At 53.0% G+C, this 12,148-nt stretch overlaps 1 protein-coding gene across 2 annotated transcripts in view; it reads right to left on the reverse strand.

The window, feature by feature from the left end:
- Positions 1-12,148, reverse strand: part of POU2F3 (POU class 2 homeobox 3) — a 39,169-nt gene that overhangs the window by 26,218 nt on the left and 803 nt on the right. Inside the window, exons 2-3 of one of the 2 annotated variants that reach the window (XM_032133846.1) lie at positions 8,554-8,607; positions 7,858-7,926 (exon numbers count right to left, since the gene is read on the reverse strand). In XM_032133846.1, coding sequence (XP_031989737.1) covers positions 7,858-7,926; positions 8,554-8,607 — 123 coding nt within the window. The remainder of the gene's footprint in view (positions 1-7,857; positions 7,927-8,553; positions 8,608-12,148) is intronic. The other variant, XM_032133848.1, reaches the window with a different exon arrangement.

Raw genomic sequence — 12,148 nt, forward strand, 5'->3', positions numbered from 1 at the left:
ATGGGAGCTGGATACACAAATCTCTGCAGGACCGACGAGTGTTGGGGCACAGATTTATTTGCAAAAAAATCTGGCCCTTTTTTTTTTTGTCTGTTTCAGTGAATGTAAAATTCAAGTGATTGCAGCTGTGGGCCAAGGATTGGGTGTGATAGGGATAACTCTCCTCTTCCAGTTGAATCTGTAACTTTCCTACAAATGCTTTATAAAAAGAGCCTCAGTTTCCTCCCAGTTTCTGTCAACATCAGGGTTCGCACTGCAGCAGTCATTTCTCTCCTTAAAAGAATGAGCTGTTCAAACAATCTGCACTTAAGATTTAATCTTTTCTAGCTCCAGGAGATAAAAAGAAAGAAAAGTGTAAGTGGCAGCAGATTCTCTCTCCTGCTGCAAACTGCCAGAACTCCACTCATTTTAATGGAGCTTCAGCCCAGCCAACAACTTGATTTCTGCTGCACGAGCCAGACACAATGGGATCCAGAACCTCCAGAATCTGCTAGATCAGTCCTCCCCTTCCTTAAATTCCACGAGGCTGGGGAAGCCCTGAGATTTCAATGGGGAAAGGCTGCTTGGAGCCCCTACAATTCCCAGCAGCTTGCCCACAACCAAGGCTTCGCCCTGCTGTTCCTGGGTGTTGGGGCTGGGGGAAGAGGCAGTGATAAGCTCAGCTGGCTCCCCGAGCCCGGCAGCCCAGGGTTGTGCTGCTCTCCTTGGTTCACCTGGCAGCTGTTTTGCATAGCCCTGGCATCAGATCTGGTGCGAGTTTGCCTGGGGAGGTTTCTCTGGGGATGGGAGCAGCACGGCAGTTCCGGGCAGCTTCCCCCCACCCGCGGCCATTCCCCCCCTGGAAAACCCAAGGCGAGGGATCCATCAGGACCAGAGCTGCAGAGCCAGTCCAGCCCCGGAGGATAAAAGCACCCTAATGGGAGAAAAGGAAAATCAGGGTGGCCTTCATCTTCACACAGGCAGCCAGGGGCAGGTGTCACCTCCAGGGAGTGACACTTCTCACCCGGCCACACCAACAGGGCCGTGCCAGCCTCGTCCCCATTCCCAGCCAGCTCCACGCTCGACCCACCCCACGCTCTGAGGGGACAGGGGGATGAGGAGGTGATTCCAGCCTTCAGCAGGTGTTGGGGAATTCCCACAGGGAATCAGTTTGCTGCTGCACATTTGGGAGGGAAATGGGGAACAGCTGAAGGGCGCTGGGGGAACGATGCCAGGCAGACACCAGGCAGGGGGTTCGGCTGCCGGGGCTGAGATGTCTGAAACTTTGAGGTGCCTAACCGGGAGCCAATTGCTCCAGGCTCCCTTTGCAGCCATGCAGAGGAAGCAGGCGCTTCCAGAGGGCAATTCCTCTCGCCCCTGAGATAGATGGCACAGGGATGAATCACCCTCTGGAGATCCCTGTTTCCATCCATCAGGGTCTGCCTGGGGTGAGCAGGTCAGGCTCCAGCCTCAGAGGATCAAATATCTAAAATTCAGATTAATCTCACCTATCCTGGAGATTTTAGCACTCCAGCTGACGGAGCACAATGCCACGGGAGGCTGGCAGAGCAGGCCGGGTGCAGGGTGCCTTTCAAGGGGCATTTCTGATAAATGCCCTCGTTCGAATCCCTCACCTCAAAGAAGGCGTGAAATGAAGAGATTGCCCAAGTGCTGGTAGAGAAAAGAGTGGCAATTACTGTAACTATAACCAGTACCTGTCCCTCGAGCTGGAAATGAAGCCAAATGCTCACCTCCACTGAAGGAATAAGCAAACCAAGATATCCAGCACCAAACACTCCTCAGGATTTCCACTGACTTTGGAAATTCAGGCAGAAACCAAGGCACAGCCCTCGTGCTGCTGTTCCCAGCAGCCACACCAGCGACTTCTCCAGAGCCAACAGGAAACCTTGGCTGCTGGGAGCTCACTCAAATCACCTTTTCCTCACGGAGTGGCCACCCCTGATTCCCTCCAGCTGCTCCCACCAGCACTGGGGAGCAGGAGCTGCAGCTGAGCAGGCACCAGTCAATTCCCTGGATTCCCACATGCCCTACTGGGATGCTTGATGCTCCCAAGGCACCTAAAAAGTGCTTTTTTAAAGCGTGAGCAGGAGGGGGATTTGAGGCAGCCAGGTAGGGCTGCAGTTTTAATCTCAACTCTTTGCTCTGAAGACACAAAAGCCCCAAACCACCGGAGCATCTCCATGGGAAAGCCAAGGCTGGTGAGCAAAAGTGAATCTTGCGCTGACTCAGACAAGCTCCAGACTCCAGGGGAAGCTTTCACTGAACACTCAAGTGCTTCACTGGGCTGGAAACCCCTGGGTTGTAAAAATGCCTTCCCTGTGTCAGCAGTGCCTCAGAGAAATCCCATCCCCGGGTCCCTCTGCAGCCCCTTCGTGTGGGGCAGGGAGAGGGGGAGAGCAGGACAGCGAGTGTGGGAGACTCAGGCACCTTCCAGAAGGAAACCCGAGGGCAGCAGTTGTTCCCACGGAAAACATTTCACCTGCAGGTGCTGGGAGAGGGCAAGTCTCTTCTCCGAGACCAGAGGCAAGAGGCAGATCAGACCAGCTCTTCCTTTGCCCCTCTAATTCAAGTCAAACCAGCCTTTTGTTCCCCTTTCCCCTCCCCATCCTTTTTTATCCTCTTCCATAATGGGATGTTTAAGAAAAAAAAATAAAATAACGCAACCTCAAACCCTAATCACCTTCATTTGAATTTCAAATATCCCCCTCCTGGCCTCCCCCACGCCCCAACTGACTCGGAGCTGGGAATATGGAAATTTCTCCTGCTTGCCTTAAATGTGGCTGTGCTATGAAAATCATCAGCCTTATGCAAATCCCGAGCAGCCCCAATTGCCATGGCAACCAGCTGTTTCCAGCCCAACTGCTGCAGCTTTCATTTACCCGGGACTTGTCCTGGGGCTGTGCATGGCTGCAGGGGGAAGAGACGAGAGAAATCCTGGAGGCTTTGAGGAAAGTTTCACGAGGGAGAGCCAGCCTTGGGGAGCAAAGGCGTAGCCCAGCGCTGAGCTCAGCGTGGGGCCGGGAGAGGCCAAGTTTCCTCAAAAGACTTTGGCCTGGCAAGCTGCTTCCAGCCCGAGCTGAGGAGGGAACAACAAAAGGCAGAAGGGAAAAAAAGCTCCCAGAAAAAAACAAGCTGGGAGGCAGCACGGGCTGAGCACCCCCCAGGCCACTCTGCCATCCCTTACCTGTGCTGGGTCCTTCCACCTGAGTTAGGAGCTGACACAGAGGCTGGAACCCCCAAACCTTATCCCAGCGGGATCCATCACCTTCCAAAGAGACCCTACCCCACGGGAATACCACAAACAGCCGCCTTCCCAGAGCCCAGCAGAGGTCAGGGCTCCGTCCTGCCCATCCCTGGGCAGAGCAGCAGCTGCACACAGCTCACACCCTGCAAAAAGGTGCCAGAAGAGAGCAGGACTCTCACCTGGGAGCTGGGGAATGAAGAGAGGCTTAATTCAGTTTGTGGCGGAGGCAGACTGGGGCAAAGTCTCTGATTTTCCATCTGCCCTGACCCGGATTTCATGCAAAATGCGCTGACACTGGGAGGGGATTCGGCTGCGGTGGAAGTTTTGGTGTCCAGTTTCAGAGCTGCCCCTCTCTGCTGCACTGCCAGGGGACCTGAGGGGTGCAGGATCCATCCACAGGGATGGATGTCACAGCAGGGTCTCCTCAGAAGGGACACTCAGGAGCAGATGCATCACAGCCCCTCGGTGCTTGATTTTCTGCAGGTTTAAGGGAAAGGGTCTTTCTTACTGCCAGAGAGAAGATTCCTGCTTCAGTGCTCTCTCCAGGGGAGCCTGAGGGCAGAGCTCATCACTGCCTGCAGCTCCAACCTCTGCTCCGTGACCCAGGGAACGGCTGGAGCTGGGTCAGGGGAGGTTTGGGCTGGAGATCAGGGAAAGGTTCTTCCCCCAGAGGCTGCTGGGCACTGCCCAGGCTCCCCAGGGAATGGTCCCGGCCCCGAGGCTGCCAGAGCTCCAGGAGCGTTTGGACAGCGCTGCCAGGGATGCCCAGGGTGGGGTTGTTGGGATGTCTGTGCAGGGCCTGGGGCTGGGCTGGATGATCCTGTGGGTCCCTCCCAGCTCGGGATATTCTGCGATCCTAAAGCACTCCGACAAGTCACCCAAGCTGCGAGGGCGAGGTAACCCTGCTCCCATGGCCACCAAGAGCCCCGAGCTCCACCAGCCCACCCAGCCACGCTCCTGTCCCCATCGCTGCCCCCCCAGCTCCCATCCCCCATCCCAGCAGCCACCCCAGCCCTGCCCATAGGGCCGCGGGGCCGTCCCATATGGCACCCCACATCCCCCCCAGAGCCGGGGTGCCCGGCACACCCCACCCCGGGCTGCTGGCAGGCCGGGCAGCTCCCTGGGTTCCAGGGTGGGGAGGGAAGATGCTCGGGGCGCCTGCAGCTATCCAGTTCCCCGTGGTTGTGTTTGAAGCGCTTCCCTATCGCCCTTTGTGTAAAAGCTTTGGCTTCCCCCCCATAGCCTCAACAGATGGAATCAAAGGGAAGTAGCTCTGCTTGGTGTAACCTGTTTTGATGGGGGAGATAAGCGGGGAACAAGTGTCTGACACAAACAAACAGACAGACAGGGGCAAGTCCCACCTCAGCGTTCTGTTGCATCAGATACCGAGGGCTTAGATAAACCACAAGAAGGGGGAGATCTCTGCCCCGCGGCTGCAGGACCAGGGGCGACACTCGGCAGTGCCAAGCCCCCACAGTTCCCATCAAAAAAATCAACGCCGAGCTTGCTGGCATGGCTTTCATCAGTTTAAAAAAGATGAAAAGAGCTCCGAGCCAAGCAGAAAACTCGCTGCTCGTCATTACCCCCCATGGAGGCTCGCCTGGGAGCCCAGCCCCGATGCCAAGGCTTGGGATCACGCAGGAAAAGGGGAAAAGGACCCGAAAACCAGAGGGATAACCTCTGATCGGGCTGCCCCACATCCCCGCGGTGATGGGGAAGGCAAAGCAACCCTGGTGGGAGCGACTGGTGCCTGCTCCCCCTCACGCACCTGATAAAATAATGCAGGGTTGAAGGAAGGATTAAGATTCGCAGGGCTGGGCAGTGATATCCCTTAGAAATTATATCTATTTTTTAAATAACAGTTTGTAAAATGATATAATTTCACTGTAACCGGTAGATTTGGGATCAAGAACCCACGGGTTTCTGGAGAATATGTATTTTTAAAAGCCCTGAAATATTTTCTATGAAATTGATGTGGATGAAAGGAAACGAAAAAAAAAAACAACACTGAACTTTCCCAACCTCCTACGAAAGGCAAACGATTTTAACAATTTTCTCGAAGAAGAAAACCCCCCACAATTATTTCAAACGCTTTCAAAGTAAAACAATGCCCCAAATTACCTCTTTTTCCCCCCCTTCTAAGCCTGGAATTGGCGGGGATATGAAAGGATGAGATTATGCTTCTGCTCCTGACACTTCCCATCAGATCTTTAAGCATCAGTTTTAGATCAAGGGCTTGGTTTACAAAAGCATTTTGGCACTTAATTCCTTTTTTTTTTTTTTTTTTTTTTTTTTAATTCTTCTTGGAACCAGCCCGCATCTTTTGGTGATGAAAACCCTTTGGATACCTGGACCTAGAAGGATTTCTAGGTCTAATATCGTTAATTTGGGGGGGGGACGAAGTTCCTGGGGAGCCGTGCGGGTTGGCCTAATCCCGTAGGAAATGGGAAATTCAATTAATGACTCATCACAAAAGTGCCTTTTCCCACATGAAGCGGGTAACCAAAACACGCCGCTATTAGGAGCTGCAGTAAATATTCCTCTAACAATGCGTGCAAAGCAGCACAAAAACTTCCCGGGAAGCTCGGCACAAAGAGAGCTTTGTTGTTTATAAACAGAATGGGCGGAAAGAGGGGAGAAAACAACGCGGGGAAGGCGCGGAGAGGGTTTGGGTGAAGTACCCGGAGCTGCACCTTGGACAGGTGATGAGTGAGGGGCTGATCCCACCCTCCGAGGGTCCCACAAGGTGTCCCCAAAGGGTGACACCCCTCGGGAGGGGCTGTGGCTGCTGCTGGAGACCCCCCCCGAGAAGCTCCCGACCCTCTGCAGTTCTGCCCTGCCTGAAGAACCCGAACAGACCCCAAAAATCACCGGGACAGCCTCAGGAAAAAAGCGATTTAAACAGGTTCTTTGTGGCACTCTTTGCAGGTGAAGGCGATTTACTCGTCCTGATTTCCCTGCTTGATTTGAAGGCTCCGAAGGCGCAGCCACCGCTGCCGAGAACAATTTTGTTATTTTCAAACAAATTGACTTCGCTGCTCTGCTTTCTTTTCTCAATTACCACTAAAAAGAGTGCTGCAGCTCGCGCTAATGGCTGTCTGGGATGCTTAAGTTGAGGGAAAAAACCCGTATTTTATCCAACCAAATGTGCTGCCAGCTTCTGGTTTAGCACTTCTGACTCCAACAGCAGAGCCTCCCACTACCTTTAACAGCAGCCAATACCAGAATGAAATCCCAGTTTCCCTAATCTTGATCAATCCTGCCATCCATCAATGAGTGCCAAATATTCCAGGGGGCTCCAGTTCCCATTTTAATTCTCTGTAACAGCTACCAGGGTTTTTGTGAAGAGCTTGGGGAGTTGGGGATGTGTTTGTTGCTCGTTTATCCCAAACCCCAGCTTGGGGTGATTTGAGAGCCCCGAGCAGGAGCTGAGCTGGCCAAAGTCAATCAGAGTTCATGGATGTGAATAGAACCAGATTTTATCTCTATTTTAGATGATGTCAAATAACCCATCTTAACAGCCAAGAGCACAGAGGATTTCTAAATCAAGGGGTGGGGTTAGTCCCTTTAAAACCTGGAGTTCTCTTGCTTACCCAAAATCTCATTTTTTTTCTAAGTTATCTCAAGTATTATGAGAGAAAGAGGAAAATCATTCCATGCAGTTTTCACCCTGCTCTTACACACCCCCCTGGCCCAGGCTTAGGGCTCTTCATTACTCAGAGAATATTCAATTCTTCTACATTTTCTCCACCAGTTTTTGTTTGGAAAGGTGTTGATTTCTAAGCCTGTAGCACAGCTTTTAATAATCTTAATTTGCTGTACCTAGTGGGTGCTAAAATGATTCCTCATTGTTGCTCATTTGCCTAAAAAGGGATGTGACCATGGCCCTTTGGGAAATTACAGGCTCAGGCCTTGTATTCAAATCTCACTTCAGGCAGCCCAAAAACACAAACCTGATTTCTCTGGTGCCTGTCACACCTCGAGGTGGGTAAAGCTGGCAGAAATCCCTGCTCACACCAGCACTGTCGCCTTCAAAGGATCACTCTGTGCCTCAGCTTTCCCAATCCAAGGAATATTGGGGCTCCCCGGAGGAGCCGGAGCCTGCACAGCATCAGGTGTGAGGGGAGAAACCCAATCACGCCTCGCAATCCGAACTGGATTTGATTATTCCCAAAGTCCCTCCCATTTCTCTCTTTCACACACACACAGAGCCCAAAAAAGGCTCTTTTCCCTAAGGAGCAGCTCCTGGCAGAGCCCCGTGTGACACAGAGCTGCCTGTGCTCAGCTCAGCGCTCCAGCGCTGCTCCAAAGCCATCACTGCCCTGGCAAAGGCGCCAGCAAATGAATTTCCACACCAAACCCACTGAGGACATCAGGGAGGCACTCAGGGATTCGCTGCTCTCACAGAGAAGGGATCTTGCATCGCTGATCAAGATACCAACGCAATCCTAGCCCAGAGCACATTCCTGATCAACTCCCAGGCTGGAAGAGCAGCAACAGGAGCCGAGCGAAGCGCGGGGAGAAACTTCCAGCACCCACATTCCCCTTTTCTTCTTTCTTTTTCTTGTCTTTGCCCTCCCTCTCATGCCCCTGCCACCCCAGGCCCTCCTTACCTGGCTCCACCTGGTCAGGTTCGTGCCGGGTGTCTGTGGAATCTGCCGCATCCCCGCTCATCTTGATCTCTGCAAAAGGAGGCACAACTGATTTTAATAACAGGTCACAGTCCCAGGCAACAGGCACATGTGGCTTCCACTAAACAGCACAAATGAATGTGTGTAATTATAATAAACCATCAGACTTTCAAATTTCTGATTCCTCAACATACAGGCACTAGAATATTCATCAGCTCTGAGGATGCACTTTCCCTCCTGTTGCTCTTTGCAGCCCCCCCTCACTCCTGTCCCCCCTCCCCACTTTGCTGCGGGGTTTTCACCCTTCACAGCCCTCCTCACCCACAGGAGGAGGGGTGGATTCAGCACTGGGAGCCCCCCAGCCCTGGTCAGGCTTCCCAAAGCTGCTGTGGTGGTCTGGCCGTGGTGACACCATCCTCCCACATCTGGATTGATGGGGATCCCTCCAGCTTTCTCCCAGATCCTTTCCTTGTCCTTCAAGATGGCTCAAACTTGAGTCTGAGTTTCTCACACTGCCCCAATTTGCCCATTATTTATCCTCTTTTCTGTCACGTACAGGTGCTCACACCCCTCACAAGCCACCCAGAAGCTGCCTTGGCCTGAAGTGTTGTCCCCAGCCCATCCAGCTCCTGCATATTCCCTCCCATCCTCACCCACGCCAACAAATTTGTCATTTACCCTTGAAGTGATGACTGCCACCACACCCGGGGCCACTTTCTCCTTCGGGGACAGCTGCAAGAAGAGGTGGGAATGGTCAACTTCACACCGGGCTGCTCATCCCCTCCTCAACAGAGGCCAAGGACACAGCAGTGGGAGAAGGGGGGGGGCATCTATTCAAATTCAGATGGACACCCCCTCAGCTTTTCCACCCTTTCCATGGGAATTTTAACTGTTTCCAGACTAGTTGAGGCAGGGGGGGGGATAAAAAGAAAACTAAAAAGATACTTCTTTTTTCTAAAGACCCGAGTGATTTGCATGTGCTTCCTGCAGCCAATCCCGGCCACAGACTCTTCCCATTTGCATCGGGGAATAACAACAGCGGCGAAGCTGGGCCAGTGTTTGCTGTGGTTTTGCCGGGGTAGGGAAGGCAGGTGGAAGCCACCTAAAAGCATCATGCAAACCCTTTTCCTCTTCCCCATATCCACCTTTTGTTATTCCCAAACGGATGAGAGCAGCCCCGCTGGATTTTTAGCCCCGTTTCCCTCTGCTGCTCACACCAGAACAGGCAGGGCTTTGTGTGTGTGTGTGTGTGTGTGTGTGTGTGTGCAGGTTTCCTTCTCCCACATCCAAAGTTTCCGTGTGCAAACGGCAGATAATCTGCTTTTTTGGCCAAGGTTTCATAGCTTTGATCAAGTTAAAAGTCTGAAACTTTCTCCAGCAAATGAATAAAGGTGGGAAAAAAAAAAATCAGGATTTTATACCAGAGCGCAGAAACTTTCACATACTTCAGAAACTTCCTTCCCTTAAAGTATATTAAGGAGTGGGGGTGGGGGGGGGGGGAAGGAGGGAGAAAAGAGTTGTGGGATTTTTTTTTTTTCCCCTTCAAATAAACCCTCTGCAATTAAGACATGAACGTTTAGTGGGGCTTCTAAGCATTTCTACTGCAGGAAGAGTAATTACCATCAGCTATAAACATCTTCTTGTCTTGTACCACTGCCAAGGGACCCTAACTTAGGCAATCTACAAAGCACAAAGTTTTGCTGGCTGCCAAAAAGTATTTAAAAAAAAAAAAAAAAAAAAAAAAGGCAAGTTCTCATAAAATAGAGGGAGGAAAAAAAATCTAAAAGCCTGCAGAAGTTTGGTGCTTGCCTTGGTGAGAAAGCCTGAAAGCTTGTAAAAAATATAAAATTAGGGAAAGAAAAGATCTAATTCCCAAGAGAGCAAGAGCTGGAACAGTTCAGACAGAGCTGAGGAAGGGAAGACACAGCAGCAGAGCATGAAAAGCTCTGTCCCTCCTGCAGGAGTGACCCCCACACCCCTCTGCCATTAAAAACTGGGGTGGGTGGGGAGGGAAGGAGGAATTGCTGCTGCAACTCGATTGCATATCACATGTCATCCATCAGGTAAACCCCCTCCTCCTGGAGCCAGGAGATAAGGAGGTGCCCTGGGATTCCCATGCACAGGAATTTTATTTGCAGCGAGATTCAAATCCCCCCCTATAAACGTGCCCAGATTATCACAGTTTGAATATCTTGTGGGGGAAAATAAAAGAAAAAGTAAACAGGAAGAAAAGGAAAACTCTGCCTGCTCATCTGGGAGGTTTGAGGCAGCTTTTGTATCCCTGTGGACAAGAGCACAGCACCAGCACCCTCCAAGGGATCCTTGGGAACAAGGAGCAGACACACAGAGCAATTCCTTTCTAATCCAAGTGAAGCCAACATCTCTTTATGGACACTCAATACCCTTCCACTAAAACCAGAGCGATGCAAATCCAAATGTGACCCCTGCTCCATCCTCAAAAACACCTTCAGACAGGGCAGGCTGTGAGTCCAGCTCCTTCCCCAGCTTTGCCAGCTTAGCAATACACACAGGATAATCAGGCTTGGAAAAATAAAACCTCTCTGGGAAAAATAACCTGGTTTAGGACTGCCTAACTCCTAACCACAGCCCTATTAGGAGCCGCCACTGCGGCCTGGGCCATATTAAAAATGTGCTGCTCTGCCCCAGCTCCCAAACAGAGCTGGGGTAGGGGCAGGCTGGGTGGTTCAGCCAGACCAAAGGAGCCCTGCCAGTGCAGACACTTCTCTGGGGATATATCTGCATCTCTATTTTAGCCGAAACAAACGGTGTCAGCAAATAAAGCGTTTCCCAAGCCCTCGTTCCCGGTAGCTGTTCGGGCACGGGCGAAGGGTGAACCAGCCTGGTGGCTTTAAAAGTGGAATCCGAACGTGGAGGAGGGGGAGCTTGGCTTGGCTGGGAGCATCACCTGGAGTTTTCTGGACTTGAGGTGCCTGAGTCCCTCTGGAGGCTGCAGGGAGGAGAAATATCCAAAATGCCTGGGGAGGGGGTGGTGGCACCCACCGGGGAAGTGTCTCGGCAGGGAGGAGGTGTGTGGAGCCTGAGCAGCCCCCCGGGGGCTGTGTCTTCTCCTAAAATCATTAAAGTTGGAAAAGACCTCCAAGATAAAAACTGGGGTCAAAACTGAGCACAGCTCTGCAAGCAGCTTGTTACAGAGGGGCCTCAAAGCTGTGAAGAGACCCCAAAATGGAACTGCTTTTGTACAGGGGGGAAAAACCCCTCCCACCTGTGCTGGGCTCCTTCCCCTGCAAAAAGACTCCTTAAAACTCCGGCCTTTCTGACAGCACGGGGGATGCTTTGGGGGAGTGGAAGCTCCACACGCACCCACAGCTCCAAATCCAGCCTGGGAGCGATGCCACCAGCTCTGACAGAGGGCACAGTATCGATCTGGGGAATCTTCTCATGAAGAAAGAGTCGCCCACAAGCCCGGCAGATGGGTGGATGGGTGGATTGGAGCCTGCGGGGGACGCGTCCCCGAGAGACACCAACACAAGCACACCCAGCGCAGGTGCTCCGACCAGTCGGACTCACACCCCGAGCCAAGACCACGAGCCTCCCTCCTTGGCAGCCTCTCCTCGTGGCCAGGGCTCCCCAGCCCACTCAGGCTGGCCACAGAGGCATCCCAGAGCCGTGGAGAGGTTGGGACACGGCCGTGGAGCAAAGGCTTTGGCCACCTCTGCCATGGCACTGACACGGGGTTAGGTGATGGCATTGTTGCACCTTGCCCTGCAGGCCTGTCTGCGAGCCCAGGGGCAGGCAGGGCTTGTGGTGGGGCTACCAGCCCTGGGCACAGACCCCCAGGTGTCCCCTGAACAACAGGGATATCCCAGGGAATGAGCCCGGCGTAGACTGAAGGATGCATCCTCCCCTCCCCTCCAGCCCGGGGCCAGCAGAGCGTTCTGTGCCGCACAAAGCCCAGGACAAAAGTCACTAACGGGGCACGTGGCTCCTGTATCCCAAAATCCCGCTGCCTGCCCCTGCCAGGATGGGGCTGTCGGGGTCTGGCTGCCACCACGCTGCTCCCACTCCAGCGTCACCCTCAGCTCCGTGTGCCCAGGGATGTGTCCTGCCCCTGGGACTGAGCTGGGGCAGCTCTGTCAGGGTGAGCCGGGGCTCAGCACAGCTCCAGGGGGTTGGCAGGGATTGCTCTGGTTCCCAGCTCACTGCAGGGCGGGGGGCTGCTCAGAGGGGATGTGAGCGCTGAGCTGCACCCTGGGTCAGACCCCCTGGAAGGAGTTCCCGAGTATCCCTGTTC

The sequence above is a fragment of the Corvus moneduloides genome, chromosome 25 (assembly GCF_009650955.1).
Source record: "Corvus moneduloides isolate bCorMon1 chromosome 25, bCorMon1.pri, whole genome shotgun sequence".
NCBI lineage: Eukaryota > Metazoa > Chordata > Aves > Passeriformes > Corvidae > Corvus > Corvus moneduloides.